General features: G+C 40.6%; 1 protein-coding gene across 4 annotated transcripts; it reads left to right on the top strand.

The window, feature by feature from the left end:
- Positions 1-1,608: 1,608 nt before the first annotated feature.
- LOC122870124 (tripartite motif-containing protein 2-like) lies at positions 1,609-21,888 on the top strand. Of its 4 annotated transcripts, none has more exons than XM_044183932.1 (16): positions 1,609-1,838; positions 3,599-3,736; positions 4,295-4,371; positions 8,782-9,640; positions 11,320-11,468; positions 12,749-12,929; positions 13,133-13,392; positions 13,486-13,624; positions 13,719-13,904; positions 15,978-16,173; positions 16,447-16,550; positions 16,704-16,871; positions 17,083-17,251; positions 17,708-17,778; positions 17,914-18,054; positions 18,174-21,888. In XM_044183932.1, the coding sequence occupies exons 4-16, from the start codon at positions 9,542-9,544 to the stop codon at positions 18,324-18,326; spliced, it is 2,016 nt and encodes a 671-aa protein (XP_044039867.1). In that variant the 5' UTR covers positions 1,609-1,838; positions 3,599-3,736; positions 4,295-4,371; positions 8,782-9,541; the 3' UTR covers positions 18,327-21,888. The 4 variants fall into 4 exon arrangements, with proteins under 4 accessions (XP_044039867.1, XP_044039870.1, XP_044039871.1 ...); XM_044183935.1 differs by having other exon boundaries at positions 4,241-4,371; XM_044183936.1 differs by lacking the exons at positions 3,599-3,736; positions 4,295-4,371 and having other exon boundaries at positions 8,782-8,837; positions 9,488-9,640.
- The last annotated feature ends 1,850 nt before the right edge of the window (positions 21,889-23,738 follow it).

Genomic DNA, 23,738 nt, shown 5'->3' with positions numbered 1-23,738 from the left:
GTGAGGTGCAGGACTGTAAAAACAAGGAGGAGGAAGAACAACAACAAACTGCAAAGAGCAAAGCAGAGCAGTCGTTTCTGATCAGTTTTGAGCTGCTATGATAGAATGACGAAGAAATATTACATTTGTTTTGAGATGCTTCTCCCTGAGAACTATGTTTTGAACAGTGTGTTTTCTGTTTTTTTGTGTATTGTTGACTGACTGCTTGATAGCGTATATCATTTTAATCACTTTGTTTCTGATTTGAGAGCAGCGCTTGATTTTGAACACAGGTAAAACTGTTTTGAGGCGAGAGTTTCATTTTGCGAGAGGAGTCAGAGGTTTTGTAAATAGTGCTTGAAGATGAGGTTTTGTGTTTAATGGTGGAAAAATGGAGCAAGGTTTCAGAAATTGTGTTTTAGCAATTGAGAAAAACTGTAAATGTGGAGACGGTGTCTTCCTCCCGAACCCAAACCTGATTGAGGAGCTTGATACCTGAAGGCTCTGCTGCTGGGTAAACTTATCATGGGAACTTTCTCATGTATTAAACAACAAATTTTCTTTCCAGATGAGCTCCATAAAACTGGTGCTGGCTTTGAACGTCTACCTGGATCTGCAGTATTTTCCAGGTTTTGTGGGCAGCATTGATGCCTGTCATATAAGAATCCAGGCGCAGATGATCAGTGCTGCTTCAACGGGAAATTGCTTTATTCTGTTCAAATAAATGCAAGCAGTGTGTGACCACCAGTGTCCGTTTCTGGACATATTCGTTGGTTGCCATTTTGCACAACTTCTGCCTCAGAGATGGAGACACACTTGAGGAAGAGGCACTGGGGTGACGGAGGCGGTCAGCATCATCCAGACTGCGTCTTTCAGCACCAAACAACACTCCTCCAGCGCTTCTTGACCATTATTACTATTAAGGAGACACATTAAAGTCAAAACTCATTTACACATTCAAATTTCTTTTTTGTTCAAGTATCATAAGGCAGTATTTTATCATTAATGTAAGTAGTTTCAATGTTATTCATGTTAGTAGTCAATTCAATCTTTGATCTGTCTCGTCTCCATGACATTGTTAAACATTAGAAAGTTTTATAGTTCAGTCATCAGTTTTTGAAAAACAATTTTATTATTTATTTAATATTTTTATCTAGTTATTGAGTGTCAACAATATTTTGTATTCATTACTAATAATACATATGTCACATAATATGTATTATTAATCTAATAAATATTAATAATAAATAATCATATACATTGTATTTGATGTACATTATGTTACATTATTAAAAATAATTGCAATTTTATTTATGTGGCACAGTTCATGAAGCAGCACAATAAACTTAAAAGTGCCATCTAAAAGATTAAAGAAATAATTAATAAAAAAAATAGAAATAGTGATGGACGTTTATGCATTTAAAAGAGAGTTGATACAAGTGAGAGCAGAGGGGAGAGAGATATTGGGATAAATCGAGAGAATCATACGCCCACACCATCATTTAACTGACAGACAGATGAACCAATCACCTCTGTCCTTTTCTCCCTCCTCTTGCTCCTCATTGGTGGATGCTGCAGCGAGGCCTGCTGGATGCCCCCACCTCCCTTCCCCTCTTTCGCCCTCCTCAGTCTGGTGCTGCTGCTGCTGCAAGCTGCTGGTGTTGCCGTGACGATGATATCCTCCCCCCTCCCACACACACACACTCTCCACACACACACACACACACACACACACACACACACACACACACACAGTAGAGAGGAGAGGAGAGGGAGCAAACAAGATGCTATCATGACGCGTTGGCTTCAGGCAGGAAAATAGACACACACACTCATCGCCTGCGTCTCAGGACAACATGGTGAGTGCTGGCTTTTTTTTTTTGGGTGGGGGGGTGCGAGGACAGAGGGATGGATATATGGATGGATGGATGGATGGATGGATGGATGGAGGAATGTTTGGGGATGACAGCAGCATCTGTAGCATGGTGTGCTTTCCTGAGAGAGAGGGATGGAGGGAGGAAGGAAAGAGTGGAGAAATGGATGGACAGATTGCAGGATGAACGAGGGTGGAGGAGGATGAATGAAAGAACGCAAGCACAGACTGATCCACCTCAGCTTTGGAGCAAATACAAGTGTGTGTGTGTGTGTGTGTGCTATCAGGCCTGTATGTACTGCACGTTAGCATCCTGAGTGCTAACTGTAACAGGATGTACGTCACTTCTGTGAACAGAAACTGGGCTGATCCCCTCTGATTTTTACAGCTATAGATGGATTACTGAACGGGCATACCAGGCTCAGGCCCAGGGTCCCAAAGGGTCGGGGGGCCCTTAGGCCAAAGCCTCTGTATGAAATGACTAATGGTTAATACTTCTTGTTGGAAAGTCATTTAAATGACTATGAAGAGACACAAAACGACCACAAACAGATGCAAAATGACCACAAAGACACAAGAAACAACCACAAAGAGACACAAAACGACTGCAAAGTGAGGCAAATGACCACGGTGAGATGCAGAACGACTATGAAGAGACGAAAAACGACTACAAAGAGATGAAATATGACCACAAAGAGATACAAAATGACTACGAAAGAGACACAAACGACCACGAAGAGATGCCAAATGACCATAAAGACACGCAAAACGACTACGAAAGAGATGCAACGGACCATGAAGAGATGCAAAACGACTACGAAAGAGACGCAAACGACCACAAAGAGACGCAAAACGACCACATACAGATGTAAAAAGACCATAAAGAGACGCAAAACTACTACAAAGAGATGGAGAAAGACTACAAACGACATACCTGAGTCATCTTTCTGTCTCTGAGAGTCTAAGCAGTAGGCAATATGAGGGGGCATGCCATCCCCCTTGTTAGCAAAATGTCCAAAAAGCATCCCCCTTGTTAACCTGCCATCCCCCCTCTCCGTCCCCTAGTAGCAGACAGAGTGCAGGGCAGAGGGGCTGTTTAGTTGAATATGTTAGTCTAGTCTGCCTGACTCATTGATCCTTTATCTGACTGAGGTTTGTGCGAAATAGAATCCATGACTCTGAAATATCAGCAGCCTAACTGCGCTGTGTATTGATAAACCCATGGCGCTGTCCGTGGTGCTGAAGCAGCAGACGGATTTGTAATTGCGTGTTTTTCTCTGAGTCCCGCCCTTCTGTCAGTTTCGTCCCGGATCTATAATATTCTCTCAACTACATAGCTGCAGCTACGTTACAGCTACAGGCTAAAATTTGGTAGGAAATGCTAACTTTGTCCAGCTAACATGATGGAAGACAGATGCTAGCTCGATGCTACATGGCCCCTGTGTGGTAAATTGTACGTTTCTTTAGTTTAGTTTTGATTAGTTGCCAAAAAAGTAAGTCAAACAGACACTGTAGGCCTCTGCTTAACTGTTAACAAAAATGCAATAAAGTCACAGAGTCATTTCCATTGTGCTCCTTCAGGATTAAGCAGCAATAATGAAACAAGTATACAACATACAGTATACAATGCTATGTACTATTTTAAAAGGCTTAAGACGTTGTTATACATTAGTTTAAAATTGTGCAAAAGCCAGAATTTTAACTTTAAAGCTGCATTAATTGTCTTTGTTTTGTTTTTGCCACCAGGGGCAGCAGAACAAGCTGTAAACACAACACTGACATCTCATGCAACCCAGTGTTCACCAGCTAATCTCTAACTGTCTGTCTGCGGTGAACCCAAACTCTACATTGTTCCTAACATATCTTCAAGTCCGAGACTACCGGGTATGTTATCAGTTGTGATGCTGGTAATATATTTCCATAAAGACTATGCATAAGTACAATGCTAAAATGTAACCGGAGTTCCTGGGAGTGTAAAACCCCTTTTAAAATCACCGTCTTTCATTTGTTACATCACCAAAAGAAAAATAAATAAACCGGAAGCCAGCTACAAAGGAGAGACAGAGGAGAGTGAAATTCTTATTGAGTTTCTGGCTTAAAAAAAAAAAAAAAATGTAATGATGTAATGGAGTCTGGTCTGTTGAGCCAAGATGACGTCAGTAGGTTTCCAATCAGCTAAGTGTGTTTTAGTTTGTAAGATACCTCATCTCCAGTAACCAGATGAAGTTGTGTGATTCCATCAGTTACTTTTATATGAATATTTTTGACGATTTGAAAAATTAGCTCTTCTATACGTCTGGTACATCAGGGGATTTTGTGGCTGTTTCCCAAATGATATGACAGTTATTTTTATGAATGAGTTTGTTTCCTCTGTCTTCATGCACTCAGTGGGGTTTTTGTCCAACACTGTTTGTGTTTTCTGGTCTTTCTGGTGGATTTGAGGCATGAAACATTCGGTGGCAGCAAAGCTGGCTCCACGCAAGAAAAAGAAAATCAAACAGGGACAAGAAGCGAAAAGAGTATGTACAAAATCATCACACATTGATTCGAAAAATGATTTTCCATCATCCTCTGTGGCCTCTTGTCTTTAGCGACATACACCAGCTTTCAACCAAAAGTTGTAGCTCTGTGAGGCTGCACTTCGAGCTAAATGCTAAAGTCAGCATGCTAACAAGCTCACAATGGTAAAATGCTGATGTTAAGCAGGTATAATGTTTACAGTGTTCATCATCTTAATGAACCATTTGCTAATTAGCACTAAACACAAAGTACAACTGAGGCTGATGGGAATGTTTGGAAGTGTTTAGCCATAAACCAAAGTATGATGGAACACAAATATCTGCTCCAAATATCATGGCAATAGTTGTTGAGATATTTCAGTCGGGACTAAAATGGTGGAATGACCAAATAAGACTATTAAGTAAGATTATTAACTTGCCTAAAGGTTGACAAATGACATTTTCACCAGCTGGAATGAAGATGATTACTCAATGTACAGTCTGTAGGTTTTCTACTAAAAGCTACAGGCTGGAAATTGAGGTGAATTTGTGATCAAAAAGTTGTGGGTTTGAGTCCCAGGCGTGGAAGAACTCTTGTTGAACTTCTGTACTGAGCAGCTCCGTGATGCAGAGCTACAGAGCAGTTGACTTTCCCACAATAAATGAACGGCTACAATACAATAAAAATGAAACGCATTAAGGTGGCGTGAATAAATCCTGCAGCAGAAGTTTATGGCACTGTGATCTGTAGCGAACATTAAACTGGGCAGTTCAATATGGCAGGGCAGTAAATACACACACACACACATTATTATTTATATTATACTTCTATGCTTGTGAGGGCTAAAGCCCAGTCTTAACCCTCAAACAGCCATTTGAAGAAGTGTGGACCAGATGCATAAGAGAGTTTCAGGAATAAACAGCAGAAAATTGAAAAAATTGTTGCATCAAAAGTATTTACACGCTAGTTGTCACAGGCTACAGGCTGTATGTGCACTGGTGAACTCTTGAGTTTCTACTAACTTGGTTTGAAGTGCCAATATCTGAGCTTGTTTTTATGGCTTTAGCAAAGAATGTCAGGTGCAGTCACAACAAAAAGCCAGGAGAGAAGCTGCTGTGGAGCGAATTAAATAAAGTGAATGTTACACTTCAGTAGATCCAGAATCAGCCGTGTATTGCTTCATTCAGTGATATGTTCTTTAAATGGCATGTGAATTGATTGTCATAAGAAGTCTGTCAATAATCGGCCTTTTTCCATATTGTCATGAGCATGGTCTGATTTCATGCTGCACACGTTGCCAGTAGTTTTCCACACAACAGCAGTACACAGTCACACTGGTTAGCTGGCTGAGGAGTTGGAGGTGTGCAGCCTGTCGCCAGCAGCGCTTCATCTAACAGCTCACTCTTCCATTGCTCCCTCGCAAAAACTAAAAACATTATCCCCTGACAACAAAACTGATAGATAAAAAAATGCAAAGCATAAATAGTGTCAGAAATGGAGTTTGATTTCACGAAAGTCTCACGGATTATAACATAAACATCGTAAACTCAAATTGGTCCAAAGTACAAGAAGACACTCAACAAACTTAAAAACTTAAACACACAATTGCCAGCAAATATCTCTGTGAAGCCACAAAACATACACATCCATTCAAAATATAGATGAATAGATGAATTTATGTTCTGTTAAACTGTAGAGAGAGAGAAAGAAAGAAAGAAAGAAAGAAAGAAAGAAAGAAAGAAAGAAAGAAAGAAAGAAAGGGTTCAATTGTCTCTCGCTCTGTAAGTGACAGTTACAAACAGTCACCACAGTATCACAAGGCCCAGACACACACACACACACACACACACACACACACACACACACACACACACACACACACACACACACACACACGCCTCACTGTTGCCCCATACTCCTTTGCAGCATTGTACTGCAGAGGAACCTTGAATGAAGGTGTGGGGGTGTAGCAGTTATGTGTGTGCATGTTTTTGTGTGTGTGTCTATGAGTATTTGAAAATGAAAAAACTATCCTTATGTGTGTGTGTGTGTGTGTGTGTGTGTGTGTGTCAGACAGACATAAAGTGTGTGTTTGTCTGTGTAAGGCTACTTTCATGTCAGGAAGGTTGTGTATTATGAGCAGAATATTTGGGGGAGGAGGTGTTAAAAAAGGATTATGTACAAGATCACAGGCAACTCATATTCATACCCCCCCTTATAAATTATTCATAAGAATATTCAGCTCATATTTTACACACAGATACGGTAAAAAATACAGACTGGAAGGCAAACGTGAAACAGCAAACCAGCAAAAAAGAAGACACAACGGAAAACGGACAGACAGGCAGACGTCAGAATTGAAATAAATTAAAGCCAAACAATAAGGGGAAAATGACACGTATCATTAAAGTTTTAATTTAAAACTATGCTCATAGCCACTAATCCTTAAGAAGTGTAATACAAAGTTTAAAAATATAAGGTAGGGTGCTTTACCCAATATTCACACAGCAGACCTTCATTATAACTTCTAAATTGCTGCTCATATCTGTGTTTAATGACTCGAGGACGCAGTGAATTTACAGCGATGTCAAAGAGACAAGACAACAGATGAGACTGCGGCTTAACATTTTTTGTATTAAACATTTTTTAACCACCTTTAATAGCAATTACAAAAGATTCTTTGGTGTTGGTTTTTGCATTTTTTACCATTAATGAACTACAACAAAAATATGTAAGAAAAAAGTTTACAAAAATTAAAAATATATAATTAGTGGCCACTTTGTTAGGTACACCTGTAAAATTTAATGCAATCCAATACCAATTCAACATTGCTGCAAACTGCAACCTCAATAATAAACATTAAATGAATACCTCTCTCACGGTGTTGATCTAAACTGAACATTATATGTTGGAACGGGAGTTTGCTGAGCTGTTGCATTGGGTTGCATTAGATTTCACAGGTGTACCTAATAAAGTATAAGGTAAAAATATAATATATCAAAATAAAAACAACTGTAAAAAAATATAAAAATAAATGTTTTTTTTTAGCTCTAAATACTTGATAAAACCAATGTGTTTCAGTATATTTTCTTTCAAGGCAGTATCCGACCCAGTGTGCACTTCAAAAAATACAAATTAAAAATGACACACTATTTTAGCCTTGAAATTGTCAATAAAATGACTTCTTTCCCCCTCTACACACCCCACTTCTGTAATGGGCACTTCTGCAGAATATGTCCAATGCAGCGTACATTTTAGTTAAAGTGTTGTATGTTTGAGTTTTGATTAATCAGGTTGGCTATTTCTTTTTCTTCTTCTTTGCCTCAGGAGACATGTGGTCCAGATGAGAGTTTATAAAAAAATGAAAGTCCAGGCAGTTTTTGGCGTTCGTACAGATCCTACATCGTCAGTGTGTCACTCATGAACTGTATCATCAGTGTGAACGGAGACGTGATCATTTCTGCTATGTGAAGCACACAGACTGTTAAATTAAGGATTTTAGGATTAAAGGGCCCATGACGGCTTCGCTTTTTGTTGTACCTCTTCCTCACCCCTCCCCATGCAGTCTGTTACCATGGAAATCACAGGCTGACTCCCGTCTCTCTCCCTCTTTCCATCACTTTGAAGACATTTCTGTGACCTACATTACTGCTCCTAGAAGCGCTTTATTAGTATCTCACTCTTCGTCCACTTGCCTCTGTTTATCCTACATGCTGCACAGCCCTCCTCCCCCCGTCGGTGGGTCGTACCATCTGTTCTTGTACCTGCTGCACATGTTTCCACTATGGAGTGTACCATCTGGGTGTTAATTAGGGGTGATTTGATGCACCACCTGGAAGGAACATATGGGCATTCCTATAGTGGGGAAGACAGACTGGCAATGTTTGTGTGTTTGGGTCCAATGTGTGGTCTGCCATGACTCTCAGCCAAGTCACAGCTAGAATTTATGACTCTATGATCGACTAATCTCACACATCTCAGAAGACATCATGTAGTCTGATCTCGACATTAGACAACTGTCAGTTAAGGGATACACCCTCAAGACAATACAGCTTGGGGTTTTCCAATTCACCTCTATACAGTCAGAGTTCTCTTGGAGCACCATCTAGTGGTGCTTAAAAGAACTGCAGCTTTAGGTACATTGACTTCTTTTATAGTGAAACTACATTTGAAAATGAACCTCAATTACCCGGTTGTACATTTCATTTCACTTTTACCTGCAACATTAATGAACAACATCCAAAATTCTATAACCTTTTTAGACATTTTCTCGTCCTATAAACAGCAAATACGCCCTTAAATCCTAAAACTGATTACACATGACATGACAGGGACGTACACAGCCAAGAGTTAAGAGCAGAAGTGTTTTTTTCAACAACCATGTTTATCTGCTTTTCCACCTAATCCTCATCCCTCTCCTTTCTCCCCAGGACTCAGCGGAGGCTGTACTCAGTTTGAACCCTCTGTGAATGAAATCAACACCAAGGTCTGTTGCTTTTCCCAGAATCAGACCTAAAGAGGATTGACTTTTTGGTGTTTCAAGAGAAATATATTGCTCTGGGAATATACAACACGTGGAAGCAGAAGGACGTTTTAAATGAAATATTTGTGGCGTTTTGGATGCCTGGACCCCCTTTTACCCAAGAGGAATGTAATGGAATAACTTACACCAAGGTTCACTGACCGCAGGCTCAAATAAAGGGCATGTCTCAAATTCTAGCCCCTCCTCTTTGCAGCAGAGAGATCAAGAAATTAAAGCTCTGACAAAAGTGGATGATTGTACACTAAAAACAAGACTTACATCTGATTTTCCAGCTCTTTTCTGGGTGCTGTGTGGAAAAGTCCTGCAATCAAGAGGGTACATCTAGGTTTAATCCCTCAGATTTGACTGCAGGCTCCAGAAAGGGGTGTGTCTGAATGTATAGATAATTTAACTTTGACAGCAAAAAACATGCCTCTCCTAAGATCCATCATGGGCCAAGAGGTATCATAAGGAGTTCATTTGAATGTTTTGCCCCTTCCTCTCGCATGCACAATGGAATAAAGTGTGAGACAAGGAGTTCACAAAAGCAAACAATACAAACAGACAGCAGAAAACCTTGTATCTGAACATCCCGCCCTTTCCCCTGGCTGCAGTGTGGAATAAGGGGTGTGTTCGGAGGTTTACCCCCACCAGGCTGCCACTCGCAGATGGAGGCCCACCAACACTCCCCAGATAGCAGCAGTGAGGAGTGCACCGTCCTGGAGGCTCCGCCCGGCAAAAACGCCTGCCAGCAACATGCAGGGAAGGTAGGAATGCAACGTACAAGGGGCTTCTTATTCTGTGTTTTAATTTTTCTCTCCAAAAAAATCTGTACTGTGATGACGTGTGCATACCCTACATAGATTCTGGGGTTTACTTTATATCGCACTCAAGTTTTGTGAGGCTGTAAACAACTCAAGTACTGCAGTTTCTACCCCGAGTTTAATCTGTCAACCAAATCACACACATGACAACAAGCAAACACTAATGCATACAGCATATCAGTAGCCAAAATCTTTACAGTCATTTTCAATCCATGTCTGGCTTGACATGAGTGAGCACAAAAAATGAGATTGTTTGCCACCTGAAGTTTGTCCGCAACTTTGGCTTCTGCACAGGGCTAAAGCTGAGACCCGAACCCACCCCCTACCTGCAGAAATCCTTACCCGACTGAACCAGACTGATACCCAAACCCGACCTGTATGATTAATATTTTTGCTTTATTTCCTCCATTACTGACTGTAAGCTACACATACTGGGGATAGAATATACCCTTGCACCACATGACATGCAAGCTTGTTAGATTAATGCAGATTCAATCAGAAAGAAATTTGAAATCACATTTGAAAATAGCCAAATTTGAACCTGCCTCACAACCCAAAACTCAATACTTTGTCAGAACCTGTCGAGTTTGGGTTGGGTAACAGAACTCTGCCACAACCTTGTGTTTTAGTACATGAGCACAATGAGAATAATGTTTGTATTAATGTCACCTAAACTCCCATTCAACTTAAGTAATTTAAAGGAATAGTTCAGCATTTTGGGGAATATGGTTATTAGCCAAGAGTTAGATAAGAAGATTGATACCACTCTCATGTCTGTGCACTAAATATGAAGCTACAGCCAACAGCCGGTTAGCTTAGCTTAGCATTAAGACTGGAAACAAGGAGCCTGGCTCTGTCCGAAGTCAACAAAATGTGCCTACCAGCACCTCTAATGCTCACAAATTAACACATTATATCTGGTAAGTTTAATACATACAAAAAAAGTGTAAAAACAACAGGTTGCAGACTATTTCTTGGCTGCGCGCTGTAACTTCCTGGCTCAGCAGATAGTCCAGCATATAAACCCCTCGTAAGACCATAACTTTAACGGACAGATATGAGAATGGGTTGGGGTTAGGGTTAGGGTCAATCAATCAATCTTGTCATCTAACTCTCAGCAAGAAAGTGAATAAGCGCATTTCCCAAAATGTTGAACTATTCCTTTAAGGTCTGACCTGACTGAACACGACTGGTGCTGCAAAATCCAAACCTGACCTACATATATGAGCTATATTTTTGCTTTATTTCATTCATAACTATACTGACACGACACGCAAGGGTGCCGATCAGCAAAGCAAGCGAGAAACTTCTTAATAAATTACATTAAAAAAATAAAACAATCACGAACCCACACTGAACCTGAAGCTTAACAAAGCAGCTTGAAACCTGATCATTTGTCGGGACCTGTTGGGTTTAGGTTTAGTAGCAGCCACACATTTCAGTAAAAAAGCACAATGAGACTAAATCAAAGACAAATAATTACTTATTATTAATGTCACCTGAGCACTCAGTCTAGTGAATTATTTAACTATACTTGTACTGCGTTTTACCCACATTTCACTGTAACAGTATCCTCTGTCCCCTCCTTTTGTCTGCCACCATGCTCACCTTTTCACGTGCAGGTGGCAGAGCTGTACTGTTCGGCCTGCGAATGTGCGCTGTGTGAGGACTGTGTGTCGGACCATGAAGAGCACCCTAAGGTGCCCCTCAGCCAGGCCCTGGAGCAGCACCGCAGCAGCCTGCAGGAGAGGCTGGGGGCCGTCCAGAACAGGTAGAAGTCTCAGTGAATGTGGTTATACACACTGTTATGACTGTATTCTTGTAATCAGGATAACGTTATAGTGGAAATGTTAACAAGGTTCCTTGGTTTTTAGTATCTTTATGCTGCTTTTTACTTATGTATGAAATTTATAATAACTGTAATGTCACTGTGATGTCCGCAGTTTAATATTTTGATGGTTTCATTAGTACATATATCCAGCAGAGGGCTCTCTGATCAAACAAAACTTCCATTAACAGTCATTAGGACACAGAATTCCCATTTAAATCCAGTATTCTTGCTTTGGATACATGATAAAGTCTTCTGGTATTTCACCATGTGTGACCTGGGATGCATGGGTGGTGGTGTATCGCTGAGTGAGGTTGACTGGTTTGAGGAAAAAAGCTGCTACTAAAAAAAGTGAAGTTTCAGAGTCTTCTCAAATAGATAAGGATAATGGTGGTGTTGGTATTCAGAAAGATACTCCATTACAAGTGCCGGTCCTGATATTCAAAATCTGCTCATTAAGTAAATGTACTTAGTTACATTACAGCACTGCATAAGGACACACAGGGAATACAGAAGCACAAATAACTGACAGTTAATGGACTGAACATGAGAAGCTGACATCTGGTGGACAGGCAGGGAAATGCAGAACCATGGAGCAAAAAGGACACTGACAAAAAGGACAAAGACATTGTCTCTGCACTGGAGGTTAAACAAGTATTTTGTGTTTTTGGACTTGTGAATGGGGGTGCCTGCCTAGATAATGCTCTACATTACATTACATTGATTTAGCTGATGCTTTTATCCAAAGCAACTTACAATACGTGCATTCAACCATGTGGATACAACCCAAGAATTGCAAGAATCAGGTAAGTACATCAAATATGCCGAACTGCTTCAAGTGCTACATTTAGAAACAATAAGGGAAAGAGTGAGAGTTTCTTTTTATTTTTTATTTTTATTTATTTCTGGGCTAAAGTGCTGTCTCCAGCACACAGACACAAACACATGCACAGTGTGTCTTGCATGCTCATTATTCCACCCATTAGTGATTTATCAGCATGCAGAGGTCAGAGGGAAACATTAACATTTTAATTCCTAAATAAATAAAAGTATTAATACGTGAATATTTAATATGGTAAACAGAGGATAACACAGCATTCCCAGGTGTGTACTGTGTTGGTGGTGTTTTGTAAATGAATGACAATGAGAACTGTAGAAAGAAATGTAACATGCTTTTGACTTCACCTTTAAATCCACATTTCCCTCTATATTTATCTCTCCAGACTCCCTCAGATTTCAGACGCCCTGTCCTTTGTTAAGGAGATCCTCCAACAGCTGACCAATCAGAGAGCTTCCATCGAAGAGGACATCCAGTCGAGCTTTGAGGATCTGCACAAGCAGCTGGATGTGCGGAAGAGTGTCCTGCTGATGGAGCTGGAGGTCACATATGGACTCAAACAGAAGGTGCATACATGCTTTCATGTTTGACTGGATCGGCTGCAAGAATTTCGGAGGCCAAAACAAGATTTCAGTCGTCTGGTAGAGTTTAAGAATGAAGACTCTTTTATGGTTGTAAAAGTAGAGCATCTCCTGCCACTGGGCTACTTCACAAAATAAAAAGCATCAGACAACACATCAAAAACATCCTATCTGTCATCTGTCTCCAGGTCCTCCAGGCACAGGTAGACAGCCTCGTCCGGGGAGAGGGGTACATCATGTCCTCCTGTACCCAGACGGAGGAGGCTCTGGCTGGGGAGGCATGTGTGGCGAGCCTGCAGGTGGAGCAGGAGCTGCAGGAGAAGCTGGGGGAGCTGGCCGGCCTCAACATGCCGTGTCTGCCGGAGGAGAACGACCAGCTGGATCTGGTGATGGAGACGGACGGGCTGAGGAAGTCTATACACAACCTGGGGACCATCGTCACGACCAGGTGAGACCGTGCTGACACAAAATATTCAGCCTGTGCTTAAAAAGATAACATATTTAGATTCAACATCATTTGTTCCACCCTCTTCTTCCTCAGCGCGGTGGCGAGCCAGAGCGAAGCCATGGGCGCGGGCCTGGAGCAGTGCATTGTGGGACATCCTGCCTCGGTTACCATAGTGACACGAGATAAGTCAGGAGGAGCCTGCAAGAGTGGCAACGCAATCCTTTCAGCCGAGGTTCGTTTTACGCCCCCACTCAAATAAAATATATTTCAATTCTGTGGACACATTCACAAAAAAATAACTAAACATTACCCATGTGTTAATCCAGGTATTCACCCCAGATGGCAGCATAGTGGATGGTGAAATAGTGGACCACAAGAATGGGACTTATGAGTTTGTGTACATAGTGCCGAAGGAGGGTGACTTCTCATTGGCTCTCCGTCTGTATGACCAACACATCAAAGGAAGCCCCTTCAAACTGACTGTCAGCAGGGTCTTAGAGGCAGAAGTAGAGGTGGGTGGAGGGTGTGTGTGAGTGGTAAATGTTTGGAGCTATGTCTTAATTTTCATAACAAGAGTGGACACTGACCAACAATTACTGACCAAATTCCTGTCAGCCTCAACTGTGACGTACAGTTGAGGCCAGGGTATGCTTGAAACAAACAACTATGTCTGAAGGAAAATGTATTTATAGCTGCTCAGAACGACCACACTGGTAGACAGGGTGAAAAGCCCACTGTGATAAAGAAAGGCAAGGCGTGTGTTGGGATTTACAATGGTTAAGGGGGGGGGGGCACCCACTAGTGTAGGTGTGATCAATTAATTATGTTTTTATGTTTTTAATATTATTAATCAGAATTATCAAAGATAATCAATAACTTTAATGAATAAAGTCCTTGGGGGCCCCAGTCTTCTTAGAGAAGATAAATGATAGCCAAGTAATTGATTGAGTCTCATAAAATATCTAGCGTCTCGTGTGCACGAGCATGAACCCACGCGATCAGAAACAAAGGAACATGTGAAGCAGGAGCTTTAAAGTTACTCTCCGCCGTGTGTGGTTGTGTTTAAGTCAAATTAGAGGTGTATGTGTGTGGTCTGTTTAGGATAACGGTCACAACAACAAAACCTCAGAAAAACACATCAGTACATGTACATCATTAACTAAACAGTCCTCTGCTTAGCCAAGCACACTGTTACTCTATACTATGCCCAGTTGTTATGTTACCCGTCCGTCGGAGGGAAAGAGAGGTGACTTTGGTGCTGCTGTTAGCTGGCGAACAATGGTGAAAAATGGTGGTTCCGCTGTGGAAGTGTCTTTAAGCGTCTGTGCAGTGTTTGCTTGTAGAGATTGGAGGAAGCCGGTTGCTCCGCCTGTGGTTGTCTTTACAGAGTTAACAGCTCAGCGTTAACTTGCTTCATGCTCCTGTTAGCATGTGAAGTTAGCTGGCAGGCTTTGTGTGTGGCAGCCGTTGGCGCTAAACTTTGTTGCAGAGATCTAGCAGGCTCTCGCGTTGTTGGATTAAGATAAAAGACTCCGGTTCGGCTGCGTGTTTCTGCTCCAAGGAGATTACACGGTGGTGGTAGCAGACAACCGTCTATTGCGTGCTGGAGGTGAAGCAGACACCCAAATGAAGGAAAGAGTTCAGTTGGGTGTCTGCTGGTGCGCAGGCCACACTGAGAGGGAGACAGCCAATGCTGTCCCAACATGTGATAATCGTGGGTCTAATAATCGATAACAGTGCACACTTTTGGACAATCTTTCCTCAAAGGCATTCATGGTGCTGCACTCATTTATACGTATGAAAAATGACAGAAGTGGTTGTGTGAACAATGAAAAAAGAGAGGAGTGTAATTTTCAGAATGCCGGTTTTGTAAAGTTACAAAAACAGACGCAGCCCCCCCACTCAGACGTCAGAAAGGTGTTGGAGGAGGGGTTTTTCAATGCTATTCAATGATATATAGTGGCACTACATGTTAGCATGCTAAAAAGTTAACATGTTACTGTAAAGGTTGCATACTATCCCAGAAGTTCCCATTCCAACAACAATTTTAGGTATAAAACATTTTCATGGACCCACCTAGTTAAAATTAAGTTGGGTACTTTAAGTTAATGCAAACAAGAGAACTAAATCCAGCTTCACACAAATAAGCGCTTGCAAAGGGAACCATACGTTTTAAAGCGTGCAGTGTAATCCCCTCTTGCTCCAAACCAAAACTTGCATTGTAGTAAAATTGGTCCATCTCCCAGTCAAACTTTTTGCTAACTTGCTAGCTTACCATGCATCACAGGAAAGCTCACTTCCTTCGCTATGCATACTACTGCACTGAATGCCAAGTCACATCAATGTATAGTCTTTGGGTCAACGTTCATGAAGAACTAGGGTCATGCAACATAATCCAACCAATTTATTTTTTTAACAAGCGTTTTTAAAAATGAACTTGATTTAACTGAGCCTACCCCACGTGGGGTCCTAACCCCCAGCTTGGGGAAAGTACTAAACGTTTTTAAGGTAACATGCACATTAACTAAACACCTAAAATTCATACTTCTAAGCAATGTATTCTCCTTCCATCGTTGTCTCTCCAGGTGTCCCCCTCCACCACTACAGCAACCAACTCAGCAGCCTACGCCACCCCGTCCACAGGCTCCTCTGAGGGGGCAAAGAGAAGAGGGAAGTCCCCCGGTCAGAAGAAAAAGGGCTCAAAGAGGGCCAGCAGCGCCTTGGGCACCCCGCGACGCAAAACCCAGAACCCCATCGAGGATGACCTCATCTTCAGGATCGGTGAGAAATTCATCTGAACGGAATAATGCAGATAAACCAGGAGATCTGGGTACAGCGATTGAAGCTAAAGCTATTATTAAAGCTGTAACATTCATCATTTTCAAGAAGCTGAAAGGACATTTTGAAGTTTGGATTTGGGTTTACTGCTGGCTGCTTTGGTATAAAAAATACAGATGAAACCAGTATACCCAGAATTAACATATCTAACAGAAAAATGACAGCCAGAGTGGATACTTGAAATCGATTTTATTAGATTTTTCCTGTTCCCTTCAGGAACGAAGGGGAGGAATAAAGGAGAGTTCACCAACCTTCAAGGAGTGGCTGCCTCCTCCACTGGCAGGATACTGATTGCTGACAGCAACAATCAGTGTGTCCAGGTATAGCACACTTTGTCCGGTCCTCAATTATTCAAATGGCTGTCTGAGGGTTCAGACTGGGTTTTAGGGTTAAGGTTAAATTCAATTTTTGGTTTAGAAGCTAACGTGTGCATTATGTCTGTGAGGGTCCTTACAAGTGTCTCCCCACTTCAGATTTTCACCAACGAGGGGGAATTCAAGAGTCGGTTTGGGGTGCGGGGACGGTCGCCGGGGCAACTGCAGCGTCCCACAGGCGTAGCCGTGCACCCCAGCGGTGACATCATCATCGCCGACTATGACAACAAGTGGGTCAGCATCTTCTCCTGCGAGGGCAAGTTCAAGGTAGGTGTCTTTTGGTTTAAAGGGATGAAGGTTTACTGTAAGTTTGATTTATTCTTTTATTTTATTTTATTTAGTTGATCATCAGTACAGAAAAATAAATCAGATTTTACCTTTTAAGAATATTTTAATGCTGCTAGATTTGCTGATGCATAAAAACAAACTGTTGTTGAATGGTTCTTCCTTCTCGTTGCTTGTATTTGCCGTCCATCAGGCGAAGCTTGGCTCTGGGAGACTTATGGGGCCAAAGGGAGTGTCTGTGGACCAGAACGGTCATGTGATTGTGGTTGACAACAAGGCATGCACTGTCTTCATCTTCCAGCTGACTGGCAAGCTCATCACCAAGTTTGGTAGTCGAGGCAACGGTGACAAGCAATTTGCAGGTAGTGTTTGTTCAAAGAAATAGACTGTCCAGAAATTAATAAAAAAGCCACAAGAATAAGCCTAATATGTGTCCTGTCCTGCCGTCTCCCCCTTTTCACAGACGTTGTTTCGGCTATGTAACTATCTGCGCTGCCCCCACCCCCCGATTCTGTGTTCGTAGCTTTTATACAGAGCGGACGAAGCAGAATAACTGCACAACAATCCCACCTTGAACAGGCTATTCAAAAAGGGCTACTGTCTAATCACTGACAGCAATTAAAGTACCAGTTGAAGTGTTAGCACTAAAAGGAGTTGAAGTGTTAGTGTAATCAGTAAAAGCAAGTTTTAGTTAGTGCAAGCACTTAAATGTATTGAAGTGGCAGTTGAGTTATATGCTGTGAAAGTAGTGCACAGTAAGTGCTGAAAGTGCTGAAAGCATAATCTGTTTTTGTTGTTTCTGTGCTCCTGTCCTGAAGGTCCACACTTTGCAGCAGTGAACAAGAACAATGAGATCATCGTGACCGACTTCCACAACCACTCTGTCAAGGTAAAGCCTTACTGACTGAACATTACCTTAATATATTTTTCCCATGCTCTGTTTAGAATGAAAAGATACGTTTAGTCGAGTGTTATCTAGGCAAACAGGTAGATATATATATATTTATTTTTTTCTGTCTCTCAGGTTTTCACCCCAGAGGGAGAGCTGGTGTTGAAATTCGGCTCTAACGGTGAGGGAAACGGCCAGTTCAATGCTCCCACTGGTGTAGCTGTGGACGTTAATGGGAACATTATCGTAGCTGACTGGGGCAACAGCAGAATACAGGTACAACAGTGCTGTGCAGTGCTTGTCAACCTGTAATGACAAGAAGCCCCTTCTTGAGAGTGTTAGGAGTTTTTGCAATTATCTAAAGACATTTTGCCTCTCTGTTCAAACATTTCCAGGTGTTTGACGGCAGCGGCTCCTTCCTCTCCTACATCAACACTTCAGCGGACCCTCTGTACGGACCCCAAGGTTTGGCTCTGACCTCAGACGGACATGTGGTGGTGGCCGACTCTGGCAACCACTGCTTCAAAGTCTACCGCTACCTACAATGATGGAGGCTTGGACGGAGAAATTAAGTGGAGACAGGAGAGACAGACGGACAGAGGGAGCAGTTGTTGGAGAAATATGGTGCACGATGTCAAATTCTAGGAATTATTGCATGAAACTCTACCGCTGCCTGTAATGATGGAAGGAGTGATGGATAGAAAAGAGGAGGAAGCAAAGAAGAAGGATTAGCCATCATTACATCATTAGACCACAATGAAAATATGATCTAGTTTTGACATCTTTGATGATTTTGATAAAGTAAGACTGTCAAGAAATTAAACAGTGGATAGCAGAGAATGGTGGGACAAAGATTGGTCTTTGAACTACATTTTCTGAAAGTCTAAAGAGGGATGAGGATAGTAACAGATAAGGGGGAATGGAAAGATGATGGATCCAAGAGTTAGCTGCCATCATGCAAATTTGAGAAATATCGCAGAATAGGATGCAAGAGTCACGCAAGGCTGGACTAAAAACAGTTATGCAACGACTGATTCATGATGTCAAGTTCTAGAATTCCCTCTTTCTCCCAGTTTGGCTTTAGTAGAAAAATGGATGAGTGGAGGAAAAAAGGAAAGGAAGAACAAATAAAAGGTTGCAAAAGGGATGATAAAAATGTTTTGGGAAACCACTGCTTCCTAAATGGAGTGAAGGGTGGATAAAGGGATCAAAGAAGCATCAAAGGCATGAATAAATAAATAAAAGATTGTGTTTTGGAGAGAATGGATTGGAAAATTAAGTTTTCTAATGGTCTGCCTTCTCATGTTGTATGTAACAGACAATATCATGGCCAGTGAGCTAAAAGCGGTCTATGTCTTGTTTTGACATCATTTGTTACTCCAGGTCTTTACCACAGATTTCCCCTACGGCCTTTGTACCGTATTTTACATTTGTACACCAAAATCAACTCTAACATTTTGGAAGCTAACATTGGCTACCAAGTCTTAGAGCTTGTCAAGGTGCTCTTGAGCAAAGCACTTAACTTTGGTTGTACTGGAAAACTCCCAGCAGTGAATGTGTAAAATCTGTAAGTATGAAGCAAGGAATTGCTTATAAAGGGCATCATCACCCAGCCAAATTTCAATTGACTATATCGTTGAGTTGTGTTAAAAACACTTCACTCACTGCGATGATCATGAAAAAAATATTACTAGATTAAGACATGGCCACTTTTAGCCTGTTGTCCATTGTTTGTACATCAGGATTGTCTGAATATGGAATGTTTATTTTGTTTCTTGCCATATGCTAGTATTCTTTACAAGTCTTAGGCAATAGATTCATTATTAGAAGTGATTGCTTGATTCTGATTGTCTGAATGATTGATTCATTTGGTTGGTTGACACAGTAGCTTTGACGAGCAGCATTGCGTCTATCTATGCTTGGTTTGAGTGTTAATATATTTTTCCTGAGAAATCTGTTGCAAGGAGAAAAAAAGTCTATAAATCTAGCCTATATATTTGTGAGAATACCTTTAATAATATCATGTAAAACGTTCCAATTAATTAACATATTTGGAATCAGTAACATTTTTACACGCTCGTTTCTGCTCGCTGTCTCTGTAACAAAAACAAGAGGCCGGGAGAGGAAATTCTAGAATGTTTCGATTCATTCTTCAACATTGCCAAGGATTCTAGAATGGTTTAAGGATTCTGAGAAGTGCTGTCGTTGGCTTGTACAATTCCACATGTTCTGTCATCACCCATAAAAATCAATGCCTTCAGTGTTCTAGAAGCATGCCTCTGTATTACGTGATTGTTGACATCAAACCACTTCGGATTTCAACTGCAAGCTCCTGTTTTACAAACATTTCACCCACACCTAGGAAGATCTACAGCAATGTTAAGTGCAGTAAAGGACATGAGACAAATGTGACATTGCAAAGCATTTACAAATGACTTTTGAAAAAGTGCTATATGACAGTAATAATAGTAATGTGAAGCATTTACATCAATTATTAAATAGGCAAGAAAAGCATTTAAGTTACTCACATCAGCATTCAGCTGGTCAGTTTTAACCTTTACAGAAAACATCTTTGTCAACTAACAGATGCTTGTGGTAGAGTGGTGTCCTATCAATTATTTAAACAATGTCTATCAATCTATTGAAGCAGGAAGAAAAAACAATAATCAATAACTATGTTCACAGCTGATCAAATGTTTTTAGTGAAATTTAAGTAAGTTATTTCTTCTATTTATTTATTTATTTAGTAATTTTAATCTTTCTATCTTGCCATTTGATTGTGTTCCACCATGTGCATTGAAATTCTTAAGTGCCCATTATATTTCTTCTTTTTGTATATTTCGTCTGATATGTTGAATCAAAATATGATTGTTGGTATTTGATACATTTTGTATTGACTGTTGAGAGTGGACAAATCAGCGCTTAAGTTTTATTCTATTATTTTTTGTCAAATGAAAGTTGTCATGCTGTGCGGGAAAAATAATCCAGCTAGCCAGTTAGCAAACAACAACTTGTTAGCATTGCATTTCTGATCGAAACAAATGGACAATTAAAGTACAAATATATATATATGTTAGCTGTAGCTAAGAATAGAGTACAGTACAATGACCAAGCTTATAAACCATGAGCTGTCTAGGTCAGGAAGTTTATTTTGAAATGTTAATACTGTCTATTGTTTAACAAAGGTTAGTTATAAACTAACTCAATAGTTTTTGGTTGTTTGCGGCCTTTGATTTCAATGCAGAATGCTAACAATGCTAGGCGTACGTTTTCCAGATAGCTAAGACAAAATAGTTTTTTTAAAAACACTGTGATAAGTGCATCTTCAGTAAGAATAGTAGATCAAAATGAAAGTTGTCAGAGTTCCAAAAAAGAGTTCATGTTGTAGTTCATTTTGTTTCCATAATTGTGCAGATGGTCAGTCTGTTCAAGAGTCTGTTAAAAGTACATTCTCTGACTTTGTTTAAGCACCCAAAAGTGCTGCTAAATCTCCAATTTTGACCGTCAACACCCAGCTGGGAAAAGATTTTAGGATTTGTTGGCGCTATTGATTGTTTAAACAAAATCAGGTTGTTTCTTAAAGTAACCTGGGCCTTGGAGATTCAGCCTTAATGTCAGTAATACATATGAATGTTGTTGATGTGATGGAATTGCCTTCTCAGTAATCTTGATTTGAAATTTCTTGCAAACATAAGTAAGAGTTAGATAAATACCACTTCAAACAAATAGCAAATTTGTAGACTTACACATCCATATGAGGGAACCTTTGTTCTGAAATTAACCTTTGTTCTGAAATTAAATTTTCACTATAGGAAAATTTCTTATTCAACACAACAGACAAATGCCACATTTGTCATTTCACATATTTACACATGTGGCTTGGCTGTGTATAATTCTCGGTTTGCACCATGAGACGAACAACATTGTACATCAAGTTTGTTTTTTTCCTCAAATGGATATGTAGTGTTTTGGAACACAGCTTTTAAAGAACTTGCCTGCTCTTTCTCTCTCTGTATTTACCGTCTGTCATGTCTGTTCACCGGTATGGACTGTCTCTTTAATATTCACCCACACTCAACATTGAAATAAAGCATTGATTCCTAAATGGCAGCCATTTGTTAGGGTTTGGTTTTGTGAAAATTCTGTGTATTGAGCAACATCTCATTTATATTAACAAGCAGCATCCGCGTTGCTGTTTCTGAAGTCACCAAATCCAGACCGTCCTCCCCAAAAATACGTCATCTGTGCAAGTAGCTTATTACAACCCATATCTACATTTATTGTTAGGTTGCTAACCTCTAGTTGCTGTAGTAATTATGACGAGAACAAAGGAGGAAGTCTGGTGAGGTAGTATAAAGAGTGACAAAGTCCAGGTAGGGAGGACGTAAGTTACCACGTGACTTACTTATTTGAACCCAAACCATGATCTTTTCCTAAACCTAACCAAATAGTTTTGGTGTTTCACAATATTAACCATGTTACTGGACATTTCTGGGACCTACAATGCTGACTATTGTTAATTTATCACTTAGGAAAGTCACTGTCCCCACTAGCTTTAAGAATGCCGTGGTTAAACCTCTACTTTAGAAACCACACCTTGATCCAGGGTCTCTGAATAATTATAGACTAGTCTCTAACTTCCTTTTCAAAAATACTAGAAGGAGTTGTGTCTCAGCACATGCCGTTCGAAGTTCTGATATTTTCACAGTAAATGGCAGCAGGCAAAGTTTTTTTCCCCCATTTCTCCTGCTGTCACAGGGCTTGAAACAGGGCTGTGTGTTTAATCACAAAGCTTCACTGTCACCCAAAACTATTAAAACACCTCCAACATTAGGCATCTTCTCAGATTCAGTTCATCATATGGGCTGCATGCATGAACATCTGTGTGAGATTACACATCCGAAACACATTCAAACACACACATTTACAAATAAGAAGATCTATTGTGACATTTATTGAAAACAATAATATTATAATACATATACAGTAAGATTGTATACAATTAAACCAGTCCAAAAGATAAAATCAGTGGGTTTACAGTAATGGGTATCACCAATACACCAATCCTTATCTATGGTTTGAGTCCATTAAGGTTAATATCTGACAGGATTCAGATGACTTAAACACAAACAAAGAGGTGTGTATTCAAATCTAATGGTGCAATCAGTCCAGACAGCACCTGTTTGCTGTGAGTGTGTGTGTGAGAGAGATGACTAGTTCAGTTTGTAGCAGAAGCTCCTGTACAAACGTTGAAGGAGTCTGTGTCTACATAAGCTTTCCTTCCCAGCTGGCCATTACAACTCAACAGAAAACCATTAGATTACGTACATCTGAGTACTGCTACTGCTGCTAAAACAACTGATGCTACAGTACTAGCACGACTAGTGCTAGAACAGTGACTACTGCAAACATACAGCATTCCCTAGCAACCATTAAGTGCTCAGTAGCATCCACCCCAAATCACCATAGCAAATACACAACACACCTCAGCAAATACCTCTAATATCCTAGAAACTCTATAGAAACCACCCTGAAAGCCTTAGCAACCACCCAACAACAAAACACCCAGAACAGTAGATGTCACACCCTGTGAGATGCTATATAAAACAAAACTACTATATAAATAAAATTGACTTGACTGCCTTACCACCACCTTAAAAGATTACTCCACCGATTTAGTATTGTACTCTGATAATATTGTCGGACCCGCGATGGACAGTTTTTAAAAAATCGTCTTTTTAATTCTATGCATTCCTCTTCATTATCAAAACCTGCCCACATTACCCACAATGCAACTCGACTGCCAACAGTGTGGCACATGCTGTGGCTACTGCAGCCTTGACTAAGACTGTGCTGTGACAGAAATAAAACTGAAGTTGGCTGCAGGACAGAACATATTGTCTGCATCTTTCCGGCCATCTGCAGCTCCATATTTTAATTTTTTTCTGTAATGCTGCCTT

This window comes from Siniperca chuatsi, linkage group LG22, assembly GCF_020085105.1.
Source record: "Siniperca chuatsi isolate FFG_IHB_CAS linkage group LG22, ASM2008510v1, whole genome shotgun sequence".
Taxonomy (NCBI): domain Eukaryota; kingdom Metazoa; phylum Chordata; class Actinopteri; order Centrarchiformes; family Sinipercidae; genus Siniperca; species Siniperca chuatsi.
This window is presented reverse-complemented; position numbering and strand designations above follow the sequence as displayed.

Excerpts from the sequence above, each read along its gene's own strand:
- LOC122870124 (XM_044183936.1), top strand. The coding sequence starts at position 9,542 with ATGGAGGCCCACCAACACTCCCCAGATAGCAGCAGTGAGGAGTGCACC. Across the intron at positions 13,625-13,718 it reads ACGCAATCCTTTCAGCCGAG|GTATTCACCCCAGATGGCAG; the intron begins GTTCGTTTTACG and ends GTGTTAATCCAG. Across the intron at positions 16,551-16,703 it reads GCAACAATCAGTGTGTCCAG|ATTTTCACCAACGAGGGGGA; the intron begins GTATAGCACACT and ends TCCCCACTTCAG.